Source organism: Patagioenas fasciata, chromosome 6 (genome assembly GCF_037038585.1).
Source record: "Patagioenas fasciata isolate bPatFas1 chromosome 6, bPatFas1.hap1, whole genome shotgun sequence".
Taxonomy (NCBI): Eukaryota; Metazoa; Chordata; class Aves; order Columbiformes; family Columbidae; genus Patagioenas; species Patagioenas fasciata.
Window position 1 is genome coordinate 17,347,629 of NC_092525.1, and position 18,292 is coordinate 17,365,920.

At 41.9% G+C, this 18,292-nt stretch overlaps 1 protein-coding gene across 4 annotated transcripts; it reads left to right on the forward strand.

Annotated features, from left to right (window-relative positions):
* The first annotated feature begins 154 nt into the window (after window positions 1-154).
* SERBP1 (SERPINE1 mRNA binding protein 1) lies at window positions 155-16,306 on the forward strand. 4 transcript variants are annotated; one of them, XM_065841662.2, is made up of 10 exons: window positions 155-662; window positions 3,612-3,774; window positions 4,695-4,832; window positions 4,952-5,047; window positions 5,553-5,627; window positions 7,879-8,056; window positions 11,155-11,202; window positions 13,587-13,760; window positions 14,742-14,780; window positions 15,896-16,306. In XM_065841662.2, exons 1-10 carry the CDS (start codon window positions 275-277, stop codon window positions 15,950-15,952), a joined length of 1,356 nt encoding a protein of 451 aa, XP_065697734.1. In that variant the 5' UTR covers window positions 155-274; the 3' UTR covers window positions 15,953-16,306. The 4 variants fall into 4 exon arrangements, with proteins under 4 accessions (XP_065697734.1, XP_065697735.1, XP_065697736.1 ...); XM_065841663.2 differs by having other exon boundaries at window positions 4,976-5,047; XM_065841664.2 differs by lacking the exon at window positions 11,155-11,202 and having other exon boundaries at window positions 156-662.
* Window positions 16,307-18,292: the final 1,986 nt, after the last annotated feature.

The following is an 18,292-nucleotide window of genomic DNA, read 5'->3' on the forward strand; positions in this document are numbered from 1 at the left end:
CGCTCCCGCCGCCGCTCCCGCCCAGCGCGGCCCCGCCCGGGCCATGGTGGCGCGGGGCACGCTGGGAGCTGTAGTCCGGCGGGCGGGCGCGGGAGGCGGTGAGAGCGGGCCGCCTACCGTTCCCGTCGTGCCCCGCGCGGGGGTGAGGTGCCCGGATGTGCCCGGCGCCGGAAGAGAAGCGGGTCTCTTCGCGGCCGGCCATCTTGTGCGGCAGCTAGCAGGGCGCGGGGGGCCCGGCAGCATCGGAGCAGGATCCCGCCGACGGGGGCCCATCATGCCCGGACACCTGCAGGAGGGCTTCGGCTGCGTCGTCACCAACCGCTTCGACCAGCTCTTTGATGACGAGTCCGACCCCTTCGAGGTGCTGCGGGCGGCCGAGACCCGGAGGAAAGAGAGCGGCGGCGGCGGCGGGAGCCAGGGGGGCGGCGGGGCCCGCGGCGGCCCGGCGGGCGCTCAGACCAACTCCTCCGGCGGGGCCGGCGGCGGCGGCCCGGGCCAGGCGGGCGCTGGCGGCGGCGTCGGCAGCGCGGCCAAGCAGCTGCGCAGGGAGTCGCAGAAGGAGCGCAAGAACCCGCTGCCGCCCTTCGCCGCCTCGGCCGGGGCCGTGGGTGACCGGCGGGAGGAGGGCAGCGGCCAGCCCGGCGCTCCGCTGCGGAAGGAGGGTGAGCCGGGGGGCTGCGGCGGGGGAGGGAGCCGAGGGGCCGCCTCTCGGCCCGTGGGGGCCGCGTCCCGCCGCGCACAAAGGAGGCGGCGGGAAGGCGGCGGAGCGCGGGGGCCGCGGGCAGGGCCGAGCCCTGAGCGGCGGCGGCTCCGTCGCCCGGGTCGGCTTCGCCCCCACGTGGGGAAGCGCATGGCGGGGCCGCCCGGGGCACCTGCGCGGGGAGCGGCCGCTGTCCCCGCCGGGCTGCCCGGCCGCACGTGGTGAGTCCCCGCGCAAAATGGAGTCGTGGGTGTGTGGGGTGCCCGGTGCCACCTCGCTGCCCAAGTAGCTGTTCTCCTGTGGGAACGTGGGGCAGAAAAGCCCAGCAACGCATCCTGCGCTTTTTAATTGTGCTTCGGGTAGGCCGGCGGCTTTGACAGGAGATCTGGCAGGCCCTGGGCTCCTCAAAAGTCACTTGTGTTATTTTTTTGGGAATGATATTGATAGGAGCCGTGTATATATTTTAATAATAAGTTGTATGAGTTCTCAGCTATGTCTGTGTAAACCCTTAAGACATCTCACACGGGATAATTTGTTTTATTGGAAAAAAAAAAAATCAAAGCACAAATAGGTGAAATGAATACGCTGTGTGCAAAGTATTGAGTCGGACAACGAAGAGGGATGGATTTTCTGTGCACGTGTGGTCCTGTGGCAGGCAGCTGTACCCCGCCCAAACTTCAGTGCACGTCGATTTGGTCAGAATTCTGAATATATTGGGGTCTTTCAAGTGCATCAAAGTATGGTGACAGCAGTTGGGGTGTGGGTGAGGAAATCACTTGCCAGTTTAAACGATCTTTTCAGAAACATGGCCATTTTAGAAGAACGCAGTGCTACATGAAAGCATCCTCGTACTTCAGCGTTTATTGCAGTGCATGTTGTAAAATGACTCTCTGGGCCTCTCAGATGTTATTTGCAGACACCTTGTGAGAAGCAGAAGTCAGGTACTGTGTTACAGTACTCTTTGCTTAGGGTTTTTCTGCACTTGAACACTTGAGAGTTTTTTCCCCTGTGAGGAATGCAGTAATTTGTCCTGACTGGTGGTTTTGCTAAGCCAGTATCCTCTGGAAATGCTAGTCAGATATGGAATCACGGTGCTGTCCCTCATGAGGTGAACCTGAAACACAGGCAGTCTCTTGGGCCGGCACAAGGTTTGGGTAGGGCTAGCAGGCCGAGTTTACCTCCTGGATTTCACATTGATTTTCAAGAATGAGCGTTACCTCACTATGAAAAAAAAGCATTTTGTGGCTTCTTATGGTAGTTAAAGAGAGAAAGTCAGGCCTGCTGTTATAGCAGTGTGTATGGAGCGCTGTAGGAAAAAAGTCACCTTCCAGTTTGAAAAGTTCTATTTTTTGTGTGGGACTGTAGTTATTAAAAGGTGTTTGGTGCCATGGTATTGATGAGGGTTTGTATCCTGTACAAATGTATTGCAGTTTAAAACTATTCCACTACTCTGTAAAGGTGCAAATTGTTTGACTGGTGAATTAGCAGTTCAAAGCTTTGTGATGCTGAGAAAAAGTAGTAACTTGTATTTTTGGTTAGAACTGGTATTTTTGGTTGGGCTTCACCAGGAACCAGGTTTTTGTGAGCACAGGGCGTTGAAATTCAAAAGCCGTGGATTATTCATTCCAGTTGTGCGGCATACCTCTCGTGTGCCCCTGGCCCCTTTCCTCTTCAAATGAGCTGGTCCTCCTCAGTTGGGGAGCCCTTTTCAAAGGAAGTGCTGGTGCATTTAACCCTCGTGTGTCCTCAGGGAATCAGGATTACTTAGCAAGCAATGTTTGTCATGCAAACTTCATGTTAAATACAGCTTGTAAGGTAAGGAAGACGTTCATTTGGGTGTGTTGGCTTGGATATCATTACAACCGTAACTTCTTTAGCCCCACCCAAATATGACATTGCTTGTTAGGCAGGAACTTAGTTCTTTAAAAAAAAAAAAAAATTAGATATTGGCAGCTTTTAATTTAAAAGGTAGTTGACAATTCTTAAGTCAGCCTCCGTTGGTTTGCTTAGTGTTTTTTCCCTAAATATTTTAGCAAGAAAAGAGTATAACAAAGGAGTAATGTGTTTGCCCAGAGCTTTCTAAGGAGTAAACTGGCCTTTCATGTGAGTGAGAGAAGTCCCTGTGTTTAAGATCCTTCAGATGTCTTAGAGAAGCAGATAATGCCCATTGGGAGTTATTATTTTAAAAAACAACTTGGAGAAGGCATAGAGAGGGAGAGCAGAAGGCTGGTGGATTCAGTGGCACAGGGTATATTCTACAGATATTTTAAGTGCACATCGAGATGAGTTTGTCAGGGAGCATGTGTTGGACTGGGAGGACTGGTGTGGATGAACATCCCATGTGGTCACTGATCAGTAGCTCCTGTACTGGGGCTGCAAGTGGCACCAGTTGGGGAGAGCACACCCTGCCCCAGGAGCACTGCTGTCCAAAACTGTGGCCCAGGAGAGCACAGGGGATGGAGCAGCGTGGCTGGCAGAGAGGCTTGGGTCCAGTGTGGTGATGCTGGTGCTCATCAAAATAAAAACTACTTGTTTTACCTGAAAAGCACCTTACAGAGAAAAAAAAAAAATGCTTAGCCCAATCCTTCTTTGAAAGTTAATTCTTATTGTTTTAATGCAGATTATTGATACATTGTGTGCTCTGACAGGTTTTGTTTCCTACAGTATTTTAAGAGCATACACTTGTACAAAATACAGTTTGATAGAAATGCTGCGTAGAAGTGTGAATAAGACTCAAATGACCTACAGTGACTTTTCAATAGAAGTATAGTTTCTCAGGTTATTTAGTCACCAGGCTAGAAGAAAGACTTCAATTCCAGCTTACCTTCTATATTGTTTTACAGTGTCAAGAGTCGGTATCTCTCCCAGAGCAGCTCTGCCTTCCGTTGATGTGTTTTGTGTAATGTTTCAGGGATAAGACGTATTGGCAGGAGGCCTGATCAGCAGCAGCAGCAGCAACAGCAGGGCGAAGGCAAACCCATTGACAGGAGACCGGAGAGACGACCTCCCCGCGAGCGCCGCTTTGACAAACCTGCCGAGGAGAAAGGCGAAGGAGGAGAATTTTCTGTTGATAAGTAAGAATTTTGTCTTCCCTGACAACTTCCTTAGTTTTGATAGCAGGGGGCTGTCCCAACTTCTACTAAGTTTAAAACAGGAAAAAAAAAGCTGATTCAATCAAAATTAGGTTGATTGAATTAGATTTCTGTCAGTCACAAGAAGAATATATATCTTGTGGCATCTAACATGTCTCTTTTCCATGATGTTTACAAACTTGGCTGAAGTTATAGATCAAGAGTGATCTAACATGAACAATTCCATTGGTTTAACTGAAAACATGATTTAAATCAGATACCCACCGTAAATCTATATCAGATGGGTCAAGAAAGGAACTCGGAGTGTAGCTCTTGCCTGCAGGATGAAATTTGTTTGCTGATGCAGCTGTTGCTTAAATTTGTACAGCTGACTTTGAGCCCATAAAAGTCCGTGTAGGTGTTTACACCTTGGCTGCAGCTACTCTTGGTCTGGAATTGGTGAAACCATTTTATGTCTGGACAAATTTTCAAGTGTCTCAAGTACCATGTGCCATCCAGAGTTCAAGTGTTCTGAAAGTATTGTTCAAATATTCACATTTTACTAGCCAAAGTTTAAATCTTTTAAAAAGTAAGTTGAATGAACGTGAGTTAAATTGAAATTGTAGTATCAGCTACTGATATAACACAATACAAGTACTAAATTTTGGGATTTAGTGCCAGAAGATGCAGATGAACGGTAATCCTTCTGAGCATTTGATTCCAGATTCTAAAATGCAGGTATTTTATATTTGGATTTTTTCAATGTCATAATTTGACATTGAAATTAGAGCCTCAACACAGTTATAAACAGTAATTATCAGAGGAAAAGTAAGTAAATAAAATTCTTAAAAGAGAAGCAGCCTTAAAAACCACACTGTAGATTTTTGGAGGTGAAATATTCAAGTTTGACTGTTCTGTGCCAGACCCATTATTGACCGACCGATGCGTGGCCGTGGTGGGCTCGGAAGAGGCCGTGGCCGTGGCCGTGGAATGGGCAGAGGAGACGGGTTTGACTCTCGTGGCAAACGTGAATTTGACAGACATAGTGGCAGCGATAGATCGTAAGTCTTTACCTTTTTCTATTTTTTTTTTGAACTATTCTTTACAATTAAAACACATTTTAAAATTTGCCTTTGAATTTCTGTATCTGGACACTATAATGTTAACTCAGTTTTGTTAGTTCTGTTTCACATTCACATTTCAGTGGCCTAAAGCATGAGGACAAGCGTGGTGGCAGCGGATCGCACAACTGGGGAACCGTCAAAGACGAACTCACGTTAGTAATCTGTAATTGCTCAGAAATAACAATAAATCCTAATCCTTACAGCTTGCAAAATGCAAATATTTAGCTGCCTTTTGTGCCTTTAATTTTGATAATTTTTGCTACACTCTTAAAGCAGCCTTTGCGGAATTTAGAAAATTAGCAATTTCTTGTGACACAAGAGATGGCTTCACTGTTAAAACAAAAATTGTGGGCAAGTCTGGAGTGGGAGGTCTTACAGTTTTCTTACTGAAAATAGAATAGTTTGATCAGATTAAGCATGCATTTTTGATAGGTATTACATTGAAAACAGAATTTTTAATACCCAAATCAACTCTGTCTCACAGTACAGTGGGAGGCTTTCAAAATGGGTCCTAGCAAGTGTTGGGGAAAACTATGTGGAAAGTGGATAGTATAGAATTTAAAAGGCACAGAGCACCAGTTCTTAATGAAACCTTATGTAGCATTAAATAGGGAGGAACTTTTAAAAAACGAACCTCCAAACATTATGTAATTGCAGTGAATTGGATCAGTCAGCTGTAACTGAGGAAACGCCGGAGGGAGAGGAACATCCACCTGCTGATTCTGAAAATAAGTGAGTACCACCCCTCTTAATGCTCTTTTTTGCTTCAAAGGAAGAATTGCTTTTCCTTGAACCCCTGGGATTTATCCCTACTTGTGTTTTGCCCAACTTAGATCTGTTCTCTTCAGTAGATATGAAATTGTTTGCAATGGTGGTGAAAGGCTGTCTCTTTAAATACTGCACGTCTAAAAATTGTTACCTTGAAGCTGTTCTTTGGTGTCATACAGGCTCTTGGGTCACTTTCAGATTTAGTTATTAATAATCAGTTCTAATATGCTTAGAATCTCAGGGTTGCAACTCCAAAGTACCAAATCAAAATAATCTCTGCTCTAGGTAGTACAACCAGGGAAAAGGGACAAAATGTTCTTCTGCCAGTGGAAGGCAACTTTTTTTAGACTTAGTTTTTCAAAACAGCTGTTGGAAACTGTGTGACCAGCCTGTAGAAGAAAGGTTGCTTTTTCATTCTCCAGTGTATGCAGAGTATTTTCAAAGAAGTTAACTTGATCGCTTCTCATTTCACTTGGACACTGCTACAGAAGAAACCAGTGACTGGATGAACGAAATAGAGTAACTAGAGAAGCAGAATGAGCAGTAGTACTTATGGTAGGATAGCTTAATAAAATATTTTAATGAGTAATGTACTTTATGGTGAATTCAAAAGAAAATGACAGACAAGATAGAATTTTGAAATACTTGTTTGCCCAAGTTTTCTAATGTGGAATTTGCTATAGTTTAATTTCCTCACCAATAATTTTGGTTAGTGGTAAAGAGGGTACAATTACTGCATAGAGAGTAAGAAATTGATTTAGTTTAACAAAAAAAAAAAAAAAAAGACGAAATGCTGTTCTCTGGGGTTACGGTGGTCCAAGGTTGGGGTCTTGTATGCAGAAGTAGTACGTGAATTTTTAAGGAATTACAGCTTGAGCGTTGGTCAGAAAAATGCAAGTTAGCCAGCCCTTACTAAAATTATATGTATTGAAAGTCTGGATATATTAAATTTGTTGTGTCTTCAGTATTTCCTGGATATTTATTAGTAGCAGTGTCCTGGCGCTTGACCAGACACCGACCCATCCATGTGCAGATCAATTATCTGCAAAATTCTGTAGGCTATTTTCATGTTTTTTTCTTTTTCCTCAAATATGCAGCAAATCTGTGCTTTTCTCAGTTTCAAGCATAACACATCTGTTGTAATCCCCCAGCAATTTTTATAGAAAAGCATGTTTACGTGGGTTAGTTTTCACATTGACTAGTTTGATGTGGACCTTTAACCAAAAGGTTTCAGCAGAACTGTTGGATGTTTTACTGCAGTAAAATGTGCAGAATGTCATTACCTTGAACAAAAAAAAAAGATTCTGGATATATACTATGTCAAAAATATCTCTGAACTACAGAGTGAAGAAAAATTGAAATACAGTAAGTTGGATGTAAAACATCTGCATTATTACATCAAAATTAATGACTACAAAATAAAGACCTTTTCTCTTAAGTTGAGGCCTTTGTGATCTTTTTGCTGCATATCCATGGCACTCGTTTTCTATAAATGGGAAATTTTTATGAAGACTGAGTGGAGAATTGACTGCCTGTGTAGTTAAAACATCTGTTACTGAGCATAGTGGTTGTGTGTTTTATTTAAAAATAGCTCTTTGGCAGAAGGTAGAGGCACCAAAGATTTACAGTGAGATGATCTATCGTACAAGTCACTGAGTTGTATGCTGTTGTTTTTTCCAAGTTAGCTGAAAGTAAAATTTGTTTCAGTTATCATCTTTGGTTCAATAAAGTAAGCAGACTATCTAAAGCTGTTTAACTTCTCGTTTTTAAAAAACTAACAAACTTGGAAATTGTGGTAAGAAGCAGCTCTCTCTCACTGCCTTAACTGGAATCTTTGGGAGAGGGGTATCTACAAAGGGGGAAAAAAGCCCCAAACAAGTCTATTGCAGCAGTTAGGTTTTGATATTTTTAAAGAAAATTGTCATTCATGTGATGAATAGATGGCACAGGTCAATGCTGATTTGAACATTTTGCTGTGCTCACCATTTAGTTGCTTAAAGGTGTATGTTTGTGAGGTGGGTTTTTAGGCACTCTGGCTAAAGGAGATGAATTTTCATGTCTGGTTTCTGGGTGGTGTGATATACACCTCTTACTTGCTGAATACTTGACAGACTTTTTTTATAATCTGTTTACTGATTATCAACTGATTTTGAATTTGTTGTATCTAGAATGTGAGTTCAAAGTCATGATCATAATATCTGTGAATTTACTCCAGGGAGAATGAAGTTGAAGAAGTTAAGGAAGAAGGTCCTAAGGAAATGACCCTGGACGAGTGGAAAGCTATTCAAAGTAAGGATCGTGCAAAAGTTGAGTTCAACATCCGTAAACCAAATGAGGGTGCTGATGGGCAATGGAAAAAAGGATTTGTTCTTCACAAGTCAAAGAGCGAGGAGGTAAAGTGATTTTCAATATTTGTCTGTATCCAGATTATTGTATAGGTTTTTGTATCGATGCACCCTCCTTGGAGAGGAAGCCCCATTCTTTGAGATGCTGTAGCTAAAAATTGATAAAAGTGAGAACGACATTTCAGTTACTAACACTGAAATTATGGAGTAGCATAAATACAGTTTTCATTGTGGTTAATTCTGGCAGTGAATCTGTACCCATAGGCTGGTGTATACTGGGATGTAATCTAGAGTTGGGACTTGAATACTGGTGAATCGGGGCAGGTAATGTTGTAAGGACTGTCTCTTGGTGAGCGTTTTAGAAAAAGTTGGTCAATAGCAAAAGTATTTCCTAGCTTTTTATACAGTACATCAATTTATGGTGCTGGCTAAACATGATGCAAGATTAAAGAAATACTGGTCATACCTCAGACACCTTAATGACTAAACTGTGTATCTTACGTTTGTAACATAGATATCTTCTCATTTTGTAATGTTATATAGAAAAGCATCCTCAAAGCTTTTGAGAAAGGAGATGAAATACGTTTGTGTGCTTCAGTGATACTCAACATAGTTGCTGTAGGATGATTTTAAAACTTTAGTTTCTCCAGCATACTGATTTCAGTCATTGCACAATTTTAATGACTCTGTTCCAAGATAGCAAAAGTGGAGAGACATACTCTTTCACTTGAGCGGGGAGGGAAGTGCTGAGAGCTGAAATGCAGGGCTGCATTAATCTCTGGTTTTAACACTTCTAAGTGGGCCACTGCTAAAGGGTGGTCTGCAGCTTTGTATACCAGATGGTTCTGACTCGCTTTCAAGTAACTAGATAATAATGTAATGTGCTGTTTGGTTTTCTAATATGTAATTCTGCTTTTTCACACCTTGTCAGTTTTGTCTTTTAAACTGGGGATATAATACAGATGGGGAGGCACTAGTCAGCACTTGCAATGAAAACTTTCTAATCTCGCTGAACTCAGGATGGGATTGACTCTGTCGCAACCTTTTTTGGTTTACTATTTTCTTGCTGTGTCAGGTAGTTCAGTTCTTTAAATGATTGCACATCTTTTTGTTTACTTTAACTTGTTCAGTGTTTGCAGTGCTCATTAAATACCACTTTCTCTTGCTTGTGTAGAAAAGGGAAATAATTAGACTGAATGCTGCTGTATATGAAGAGTTGGTTTAAACAAGTATTTATGTACTTTACCAAGATTTACTAAACCTGTGGTCCTGTGTGTCACAAAACACTCCTTGGCCCCAGTCTCTATGAAGCAGATTTATTTGACATTCTGTCAGCTGAAAACAGTCTTTTCTAACGTATCTGCATGTATGATCATGTAGTAAGATAGCAGTACTCTTGAGTAATTTAGAAGCTAGAAAGATCCATACTGTATTTTGCATTTGAAAAATGAATGAGTAGTTAACTCAGAAAAACTCAAACAAAACCAAGGAGAATAAGTCATCCATTTACTTTCATGAAAGAACTGGCATAGTTGAATTTTTCTATTTGATAGGTGTATTCGTTTAACTTCTCAAAGAAATGAGTCAGGTATTTAACACTATCATATAGAAGTTAACAGCTCCTTGCTGTATAAGCACAGGAGTGAGATTTAACAAAATTGCCTTTATGTCTAGATGCTTTTGGCCTGCTTTTATTGTATGTTGGGCGTACGTCTCTCCTCATTTCACTTACTGGTTGTTCACTGATGCCCTGGGCAGCAGTGTGGGGCTTTTCCTGTGCAGTATTATAGCAGAATAGCTCTATAATACAGGTGTTAGGAAAGCCTTCAACAGGTTTAAAAGGTGAAATATTTAGGAGTTGTGAACAAAACCTACCAATCTCCAACTGTTCTTTTTCAGTTTGTCCTCTTGGACATATTTTTGAGTCATGAAATTAAGGCTGATGTGAGGTTTCTGTGATGCTTATTTATAAGAAGGCAGTTGGTGTGTGGCAGAGACTTGGTTTCTAAGCAATTCTGGTTTTCAGTCCCAAATATTCTGTATCTTTATAGCTCAAAATTGCAAGGTGGCCCAAGAGATTTTCTCAGAAATTTGTAGTGTTGTGATGACCACCCCCATTCCTGTAGCTTGAGAATGTTCTAGGAATCTGTGGGGAAAGGGAGTCCGAGGTACTGGTGCTATTGATCTGCTGGAGTCTTGTGAAAGAGCTTCACTCTTCCTCATCATCCCCCTCCTTGTGCCATTCACTGAGGGCTGAAACACTTGACCCCGTCTGAGCTCTTCCCTCTTTTTCATGTTTGCTGTTTCTCTTTCCTAGAAAGTAATACTTGGTATAAAATGAACTCTTAATACTGTGTGAGATTCTTACTGGTTTATTATGAAATCTGTGTGTATTGGCAGCCCCAGTCTTGTGATACTTTCCAGGAGTTTGGGTTATGCTGTAAGATAGAGATCCTCTTTTTTTCCTTCTCTGCAGCTGGTTTAGTGGATTGAGTCTTGTAAGTTCTGCTGGTGTGGCTGAACAAAAAATGGGAAGGAGTTGCGTTGTGGAAAGATCTTGAAATTTGTTCAGGAAGTTGGATGCAAGTCTCCTGGAAAGATTGGTACACCAGGAGATCAGCTCCTCTGTATCTGCTGCACCTCTTTCCTTTGCCTTCAGACTTTCTTGCTAATCGAATCACTTCCTTAGAGGTGGTTGCAATATGAGACTGAGAAATACGATTCAGAATAGTTAATCTTCTCAAAATTTGGAAGAATGACTCTTGGATCGAGGCTGTGCTTTTGTCATTAGCGGCAATTTTAAACATTCCACCCTCTTATCCATCCAGTTCTGTACACTGTGTGCCTGATAAGAGAAGGTGCAGGAGACCGGCCTGTGTTACTTTTTTGCTATCAGTCTGAGATCTCTGTGATTTCTCTTGTCTCCACGCTTGTGGTGTGGTCTGTCCCTCTGCTCTTTCTGGATGCTCGCGCAGCTGTTGCTCTCATCCTTTTGCTGCTTCATGTGCTCAGTGACATCTGTATCCGTCAGGTTCATGTGACCTTATTACCTGTTGTTCCTGTACGTAGTTGAGTCTCATTTCTTCCCTTTGTTTTCTCCCTTTGTTCCTTTTGTCACTTTGGTGTGGACACGCAACTTTCATCAGACAAAGGCGATGACAGAAATGCAGGGGAGTCTGCTGGAGTCAAATGAGGTACTGATCCTTTCTATCTAACTGGCAATACCTGTGTTTTGATATGAGCCTCTTCTGAAAGGAAGGGCTGGATATTAAAAAGTCAAAAAAATAGAAAACACAAGTAGATACAATATTGAGCTCTTCTGTCCATGCCTGTTGTCTAACTTCAAACCTCATCATAAATGCTTTTATCATGAGTCTGGTTTTTGATGGTTGGTTGGTTTTTTTTTTTTTTTTGGTGGTGTTGCTGGCTGTTTTTCCATATTTCACTGTCTTTTTTGGCCCTCTTTCTGTTAGTAGCTTGTTCCTATTTTTTGACAGCCTTCCCCAAGACCCATAAGTGCAGCAATGCCTTCAAGAAGCTATTGGTTATTATTAGATCAGAGCACTGGTGAGAGTTGCCAATACATACAGATTAAATGCTTCCAAAGATGATTCAGAACAAGCAATTTGTACGGTGTGCTTATCACTGTTGTCACCTAAGGGATAGAAGAGGAGGAGAATATGCCAATCTTTTAGTGGTGGTTTAAATTAGCTTTAGTTACTTCGGATAAAGAAATCGTTGGGTTACATACAGAATTTGCTATTTCTTGGTTTAATGATTAAACCAAAGTTACGAAAACACAATGGTTTTGATGGACTGTAGTATTTCTTGTTTTAAGCAATAACAGTGTAGGGAAGGAAATGCACAGAATTACTGTACGAATCCACTGATACTACCGCTCACAGAAGACAATGTCATGTAACTACAAATAAGTTGAAAATATAACCTCAGTACCCTTGAGCGATCAAAACTGTAAATAAAATATTAAGTAGTAGGAAAGGAATCAAAACCATAACAAAAGGTATTGTGCACTGTTTTACAAATTGTTGCTGTAGTTACATTTGAGTGTTGTCATGTCAGGCTGAGATGTGGAATGACTTTTCTCTGCAAAATAACTTCTTAAGTTTGGGAAAGAGATCTCTGAGGGAAGTGTCTACAGATCTGAAAAATCAAGATGAGGGGGGACAAGTTGTTCCATGGAAGACATTCCAGTGAAGTATGTTTGAAATAAAGCAGTGTGGAGCGATGTTTCTCATTGTGCCTAATTAAATAGCAGTGCCCAACGCTGCAGGACGCTGTGGAGGCCAAGGGTGGGGCTGGGAAGGGCTAATTAATTAATGGGGATGGCTCTGTACATTATGGTGCTTGTGGCTGACTCAAGGAATCCCTGAAAGCAGCTTTCAGCCTTTACACTGCAGACTTCTGTGTACCATTGGCTGCCTTGTGAAGGATGCACAAATGGTAATTAAAGGGTATGGGGCTCAATTGCACAATATGTTGCCTTTGAAAGTCAGCATATTGTGTGATTGCACCACAACAGAAATAAGAGTCAGGAGGCTTCAGCTTGTACGTGGTGCTTCTGTAGGAAAAAAACAAGCAAACTCAAAATTACCCTGCCAGAAATTAGGGACTTATAGGAAAAGTGTTGAATGTTGTGAACCTTGTAAGAGGTAGTACTGGCTTACATAAACCCTTGGTCTGATGCAGTGTGACCAGTTTTATCGTCAAAGGTGCAAAACCTGACTTACCACATGGAAAAATCATTTGTACAAAATAGGAAAAATAGTCACTTAAATAACACTTGATTATTTTTGTGTTCGGTGTGTAATAATTTAAAATATTCAGATGTGCCGAACAGTGGCATTTCTGGTGTTAGATGCAGCTCTTTGCGTACCTTGCTTCTCGAGACTCCGGTTTCTTGCTGTGAATGCGCTGGGAAAGAACCAGCTGTAGGAGAATGTTGTGTTCTGGCAAAGGTGGCCCAAGTGGTGGGTTTTCAGTGTAATTGGTTCTCTGTTTTAGCATTAATGTTTTGGCTACTTGAGTTACTTTGTGTTTGAAGTGTTTATACCTCATTTGCTGTTTGTTATGGCTAGTGCAAAGCGATACGGGATTTCTTACCATCTCCCTTGGAAGAAAGTACTCATTGAGCAAAATAAAGATGGGTTACCAAGTAAGTATGCTAAAATAATGAAATAAATAGATACGACCTGAAGATTTCTCAGGATGTGAAGTGAGAAATGCTAGAAAATGAGGTTTTGTACTGGCTTGTGATAGTCAGTTTGGTCTTAGTAAGACTAAACATGTCTGAAGGAGCTCCAGAGCTTCCCTGAATTATCTCAGAAATGCAAAATACCTTTGTTTGCTCATCCACTTATTTGATCACCTGAGTATGGTTTTATTGTGTACACAAGTGGTATAACTTGATTCCTAGCAATTCCTGCACTGTCTTTTAACTTGAATTGATCAAGAAAATGAGTCCTCAGTTTGGGAGTGCGCTTGGTGCAACTGCAGAGGAAAAGGTTTCTTTGGCGATTTGTGTTTTTTTTCCTTACTGATGGAGAAACGCTTGTTTCAGGCTCACGCTGAGGACTCTGTCATGGATCATCACTTCCGCAAGCCCGCAAACGATATCACATCCCAGCTGGAGATCAACTTTGGAGACTTGGGCCGCCCCGGGCGCGGGGGCAGAGGGGGCCGGGGGGGCCGGGGCCGTGGTGGCAGGGCCAGCCGTGGGGGCAGGACTGACAAGGTGAGTACCTGCAGCTTGAGCTACAACAGTGTCCTTTCAGTTGTTACCAGGGCTTTTGTACAGGTAGTTTTAGGTGTCTGAGTTTTGGGGCAGTTGCCCTGACAACAAACATGGCATTTTAAAACCAAGTGTTGTGTCTGTTCTTACAAGTTCACTTTAAACTAGGTTACTGTCAGGACAAAAGGAGGAATATTTTAGCAGGAGTGTTATTAAAGCCCCCCAAAAAAGAGAGGATGGTGAGTAGATTGGATTAAAAGAGTAAATTTTTGGACTTTGTGTCTGAACCCAAAAATATGACTCCTCAGTATGGACAGATGTGAATGTACAAGTGCTAGAGTGGTTATTTTCAGCCAAAGTCAGGACTGTGTATCCGCGTTGTGACCTGCCAGGGGTGAAAGACTGATTTTAGAGCTGCACGTTACATCTTGAACTTGAGGATTTGGGGTTTTCATGTGGAAATAAACTCTTACTGTTTTTTCTGTTTTTCTAATAGTCAGTAATTTTTTTCTTCCTCTAGTCCTGAAGCCGTAAAGAACTAAATCAGGACTAAATACTGAATTGGAGGTTGGGGAGAGAAATGAAAAGCTGAAGTATTGCAGTGTAGCTACAGTAAAGATTTTATTTAATATGGATCACTTATTCAGCGTAAATGCATTTAGTCAAACTGTTACTCACTAGAAAATGGTGTGGTGTGGCTTTTTTCACACAGACCAGGCTTGCTCATTTTTGTCTCTTGTAGGACATGGACTCCTTCTGTTTTACACTGGATCACTTTAAGTTTTAGGCTTATTAGTTAGAAAATGCTCTCCTGATATCAATATAAGGAAGTTTTAAGTAATTGAAATGTATTGGTGGTGATGTTTGCTCTGTTTCACTAAAACAGCATCTTGCTTCTTCAAGAATGCTCTCATCGAGTAATTAAAAACTTTCTGCAGCTTATTTTATACTGATTTTGTAATTATTATTATTATTTTCTTGCAGTTGGTGAAGGAGTTTGACGTGATCCACACACCCAACCAGGTTGGTGATCTCTGCTGGCACGCACATTACCTGTGGACAAGGCCCCGCTGTCACAGTGGATGGGCTTTTTTGGCTGGTTTTCTGCTTTTGTGTAATGAGCAACTAGACATACTAAGGCTGTAGGCTTGAAACCCTGCTATATTACTTTTTAAGTAGATTTTGTGGGCTGGGTTCTTCTGCAGTGTCTTAGTCTTACCTGTAGATGTTGATACAACTTCTGTTGGAGTCGTTTAAATGCATTTCTCTTGATAAATGAATATGTTTACAGGAAGTGCCACTCTCCTGGCTCTTCCTTTTCTTCCACATCCCTCATGGACAAAGTGAGGATCATTCTAAAATACCTAATTTCTGCATTTAATTGCAGCACTGTTTTTACATGTGATGCAGAACCTGTTAGGAAAGTACCGAGGAGATTCCTGGTTGATGTGTATGAGTTTTTAGGGCTAAGTCAGCATAATTTTTTTTTAATCACAGCCAGTTTGACCTGGGTGGGGGGGGGAAGATTAAACATGTGCATCTTAGGTTTTGCTACAAACAGGCCTTTTCTGTAACACTTCAGTCATGTACCTCATTAATAATTGATGGTTATGTGCTAGTAGAATAGCATAAAGTCCACATGTAGGGATCTCTTTGAGAATGGAGAGAGATGTACTTACAGCCTCGTGTGATAATTATGTGCCAACATGGTCTGTTTGCCTATAATGTCTCTTCAGGTACTTTGGATTCAAAAGTAGTATAGGGGACTTTCTAGTCCTTGGAATTTAAAAAAAAAAAGATGCTGCTTATCACGGGGAAAGAAAGTTGCTCTTGTAGTACTTTGTTCAGTGCCAGGATGCTTATTCCACTGCAGTGTGTATCTCTTGGAAACACAGTATTTAAGAGGGTTCAGGTTAAAGTAGTTTTAAACATGAGGAATTCCCAGCCCTGTTTTTCTGGGCTGCAGGGAGTCCCCAAAAGTGTCGCTGTGCGGGGACAGAGGCTTAATCGTGTCCCTGTGCCCGCAGCTGAGCCGTGTTTGCCCGGCGAACAGAAGGACTTGGTGACGTGTGAGGAAATAAAAGGTGGCAGCACCTGGTGCCGCAGAACATAATAACTTTCTGATGTTTCTCTTTCAGTCAAGTGCTTCTGCTCCTGACGTAGATGACCCAGAGGCTTTCCCAGCTCTGTCCTAAACTGGATGTCATAAGCCAGCCCTGCCCTCGTCGGGCCCTCCTCTCCGAGGCTTGCATGCTTAAGGATCCTAAACAACTAAGAAATTTAAAAAAAAAAAAAAAAAAAAGACTGTCATTCATACCATTCACACCTAAAGACTGAATTTTATCTGTTTTGAAAATGAACTTCTCTCGCTACACAGAAGCAACAATATGGTAGTCAGTTTTGTATTTAGAAATGTAATGGTAGCAGGGATGTTTTCATAATTTTTTCAGAGATTATGCATTCTTCATGGATACTTTTTTGTATTGCTGCTTGAAAATATGCGTTTCCAAACTTGAAATATAGGTGTGAACAGTGTGTACCAGTTAAAAGCTTTCACTTCATTTGTGTTTTTTTTTTTAATTCAGGATTTTAGACATTTTCCCCAAACTACAAACTGGGTTTTAAGTATTGCACACTATTTCCGTTTCCTTAATTCCCGTTAAGAAGATTTTTATCAGCCCATGGTCTTTCGGAATATATGACATTTTAATTTGGCAGACTGTTAGTGCTGTATGGAATACTAACTCCTGGAGTACTTTAGTTCTAATGCTTAATTTCAGACTTGGAAAAACAGTCATTTTTCATCTATGTTTGGTAGTTTGTTTACTCAAGATCTTTATACAAAATTGATACCAGATACTTGAAAAAGATTCAAAGCACATTGGTTTCTAGTTAAGTACCTGTGTATTGATCCAGCAATGATGTGTGGATAATTGGTCTAAACAGTTTTTAAAAAATTAATGTATTACACCTTTCACTCACCCTCTTAACCTTTATTCCCCCCTCCTCCCTTCAACAGAACAAGATGCTTTGTTGGCAAAAAAAAGAGAGAGTTTTTAAATTCCCGATGTTTTTTCTTTGAGAGGATCCGCTGATGTTGGAGCCACCGTTGCCGCTGTGGGAGGTGCGGGCGGTGGTGGAACCGAGCAGAGTGACACAACCCATCGGTACTGGCATATCCAGCCCTGCTCCGCAGCGGCACCAACCAAGGAAAACAACACAGGCCTTGGCGGGGGTTGGCAGGAGGGAGTTCTGGTTTATCATTTCAGATGGGGAGGTTGCAATCTGTGCGCGATAACAAAAAGATGCAAAACGAAACCCCAACACTTCACCTCTCCATCAGAATTTTGTTCTGGAATTGCGCAGTGTTTGAAGTCTTGATTTGTTGGCTGACAAATGAATGTTTTTCAGAGCACCATTGTTAAGAAACCCCTTCTACCCTGGTAGAAATTTGCCATAGGTTTAATTTAATCCCTGTGAACAGGATTACCACTTCAGGACACAAAAGGAGTTGAGAGAATGACTAATAAGGAGAGTTTCTTAGGGTTTTTATCTGCAGCATTTGTTAGGAGATTAGAAACAGGTTTCTCATTTTATTTAATGTGTTACACTTTGGGCAGCTTATAACATATTTGTAGTTTCTTAACTAGGTAGATAGAAAAGAAAAGGTAATGCCCTATTTTTTTAAAAGCTGTACAGGACAGGCAAAAAAGTATCGGAGACCTTTGAATATGAAATACCAAACTCCTTAGCTGTGGTGTTTAGCTGGCTTGCTTTATCTGAACTATTTTCTACAGAAGTTTTTTGTTGTAAACCACTGTTAATATCATCAGATTAGACTTTTTAGTGCACTCACCTCTCATTTTAAGTACCGGGCTGTGAGAAGGAGGCAAGTTTTCCAGCAGTGGATGGTAGAATCTCTTGGTTCATCTCTCCCAACTTGAAGCAGATCTCATGCAGGTGCTCGGCATGGGGCTCTGGCAGCTCCGGCACAGAGTTCTTCCTCTTCTCTCCCTTTGCGCTTTGCTAGAATGTGTTGCAGTTTCAGCATTAGGGACACCTCGGGTCATACAACTAAACAAAATGCCTTGATAAGCAGAAACATGCTTGCAGAAAAGCTTTGTAACATAAACATCCCCGTATCCAACCTGTATATTTACTGTTTCAGTTGCCACTCGGCTTTCTTTCCAGATGACTCCTGGGCCAGCCAGCCCATGGTTTGGGGTCCTGCTTAGCTGGACTCGGTCAGCAGCTTTTCCCTTCTGCTGTAGAGCACAGAGCAGTTTCCCACACGGCATGCCACGTACGATTCTTTTCAAGACAGCTTGTACTTAAAACTGATCCGTCTGCTGTTCTGATAGATGTAAATTTGCCTCTTTCAGTCTGTTTGTGTCAAGAACTAAAACTGTGAACATATATCTTTAATATTGGTGGGTGTTAACTGAAATAAAGGTTTATTTTCATGCTCTTAAAAAATGTCATGAAAACACATGGAGATGAAACCACTTAGGTTAATTAATAGCATCTCATGTAGG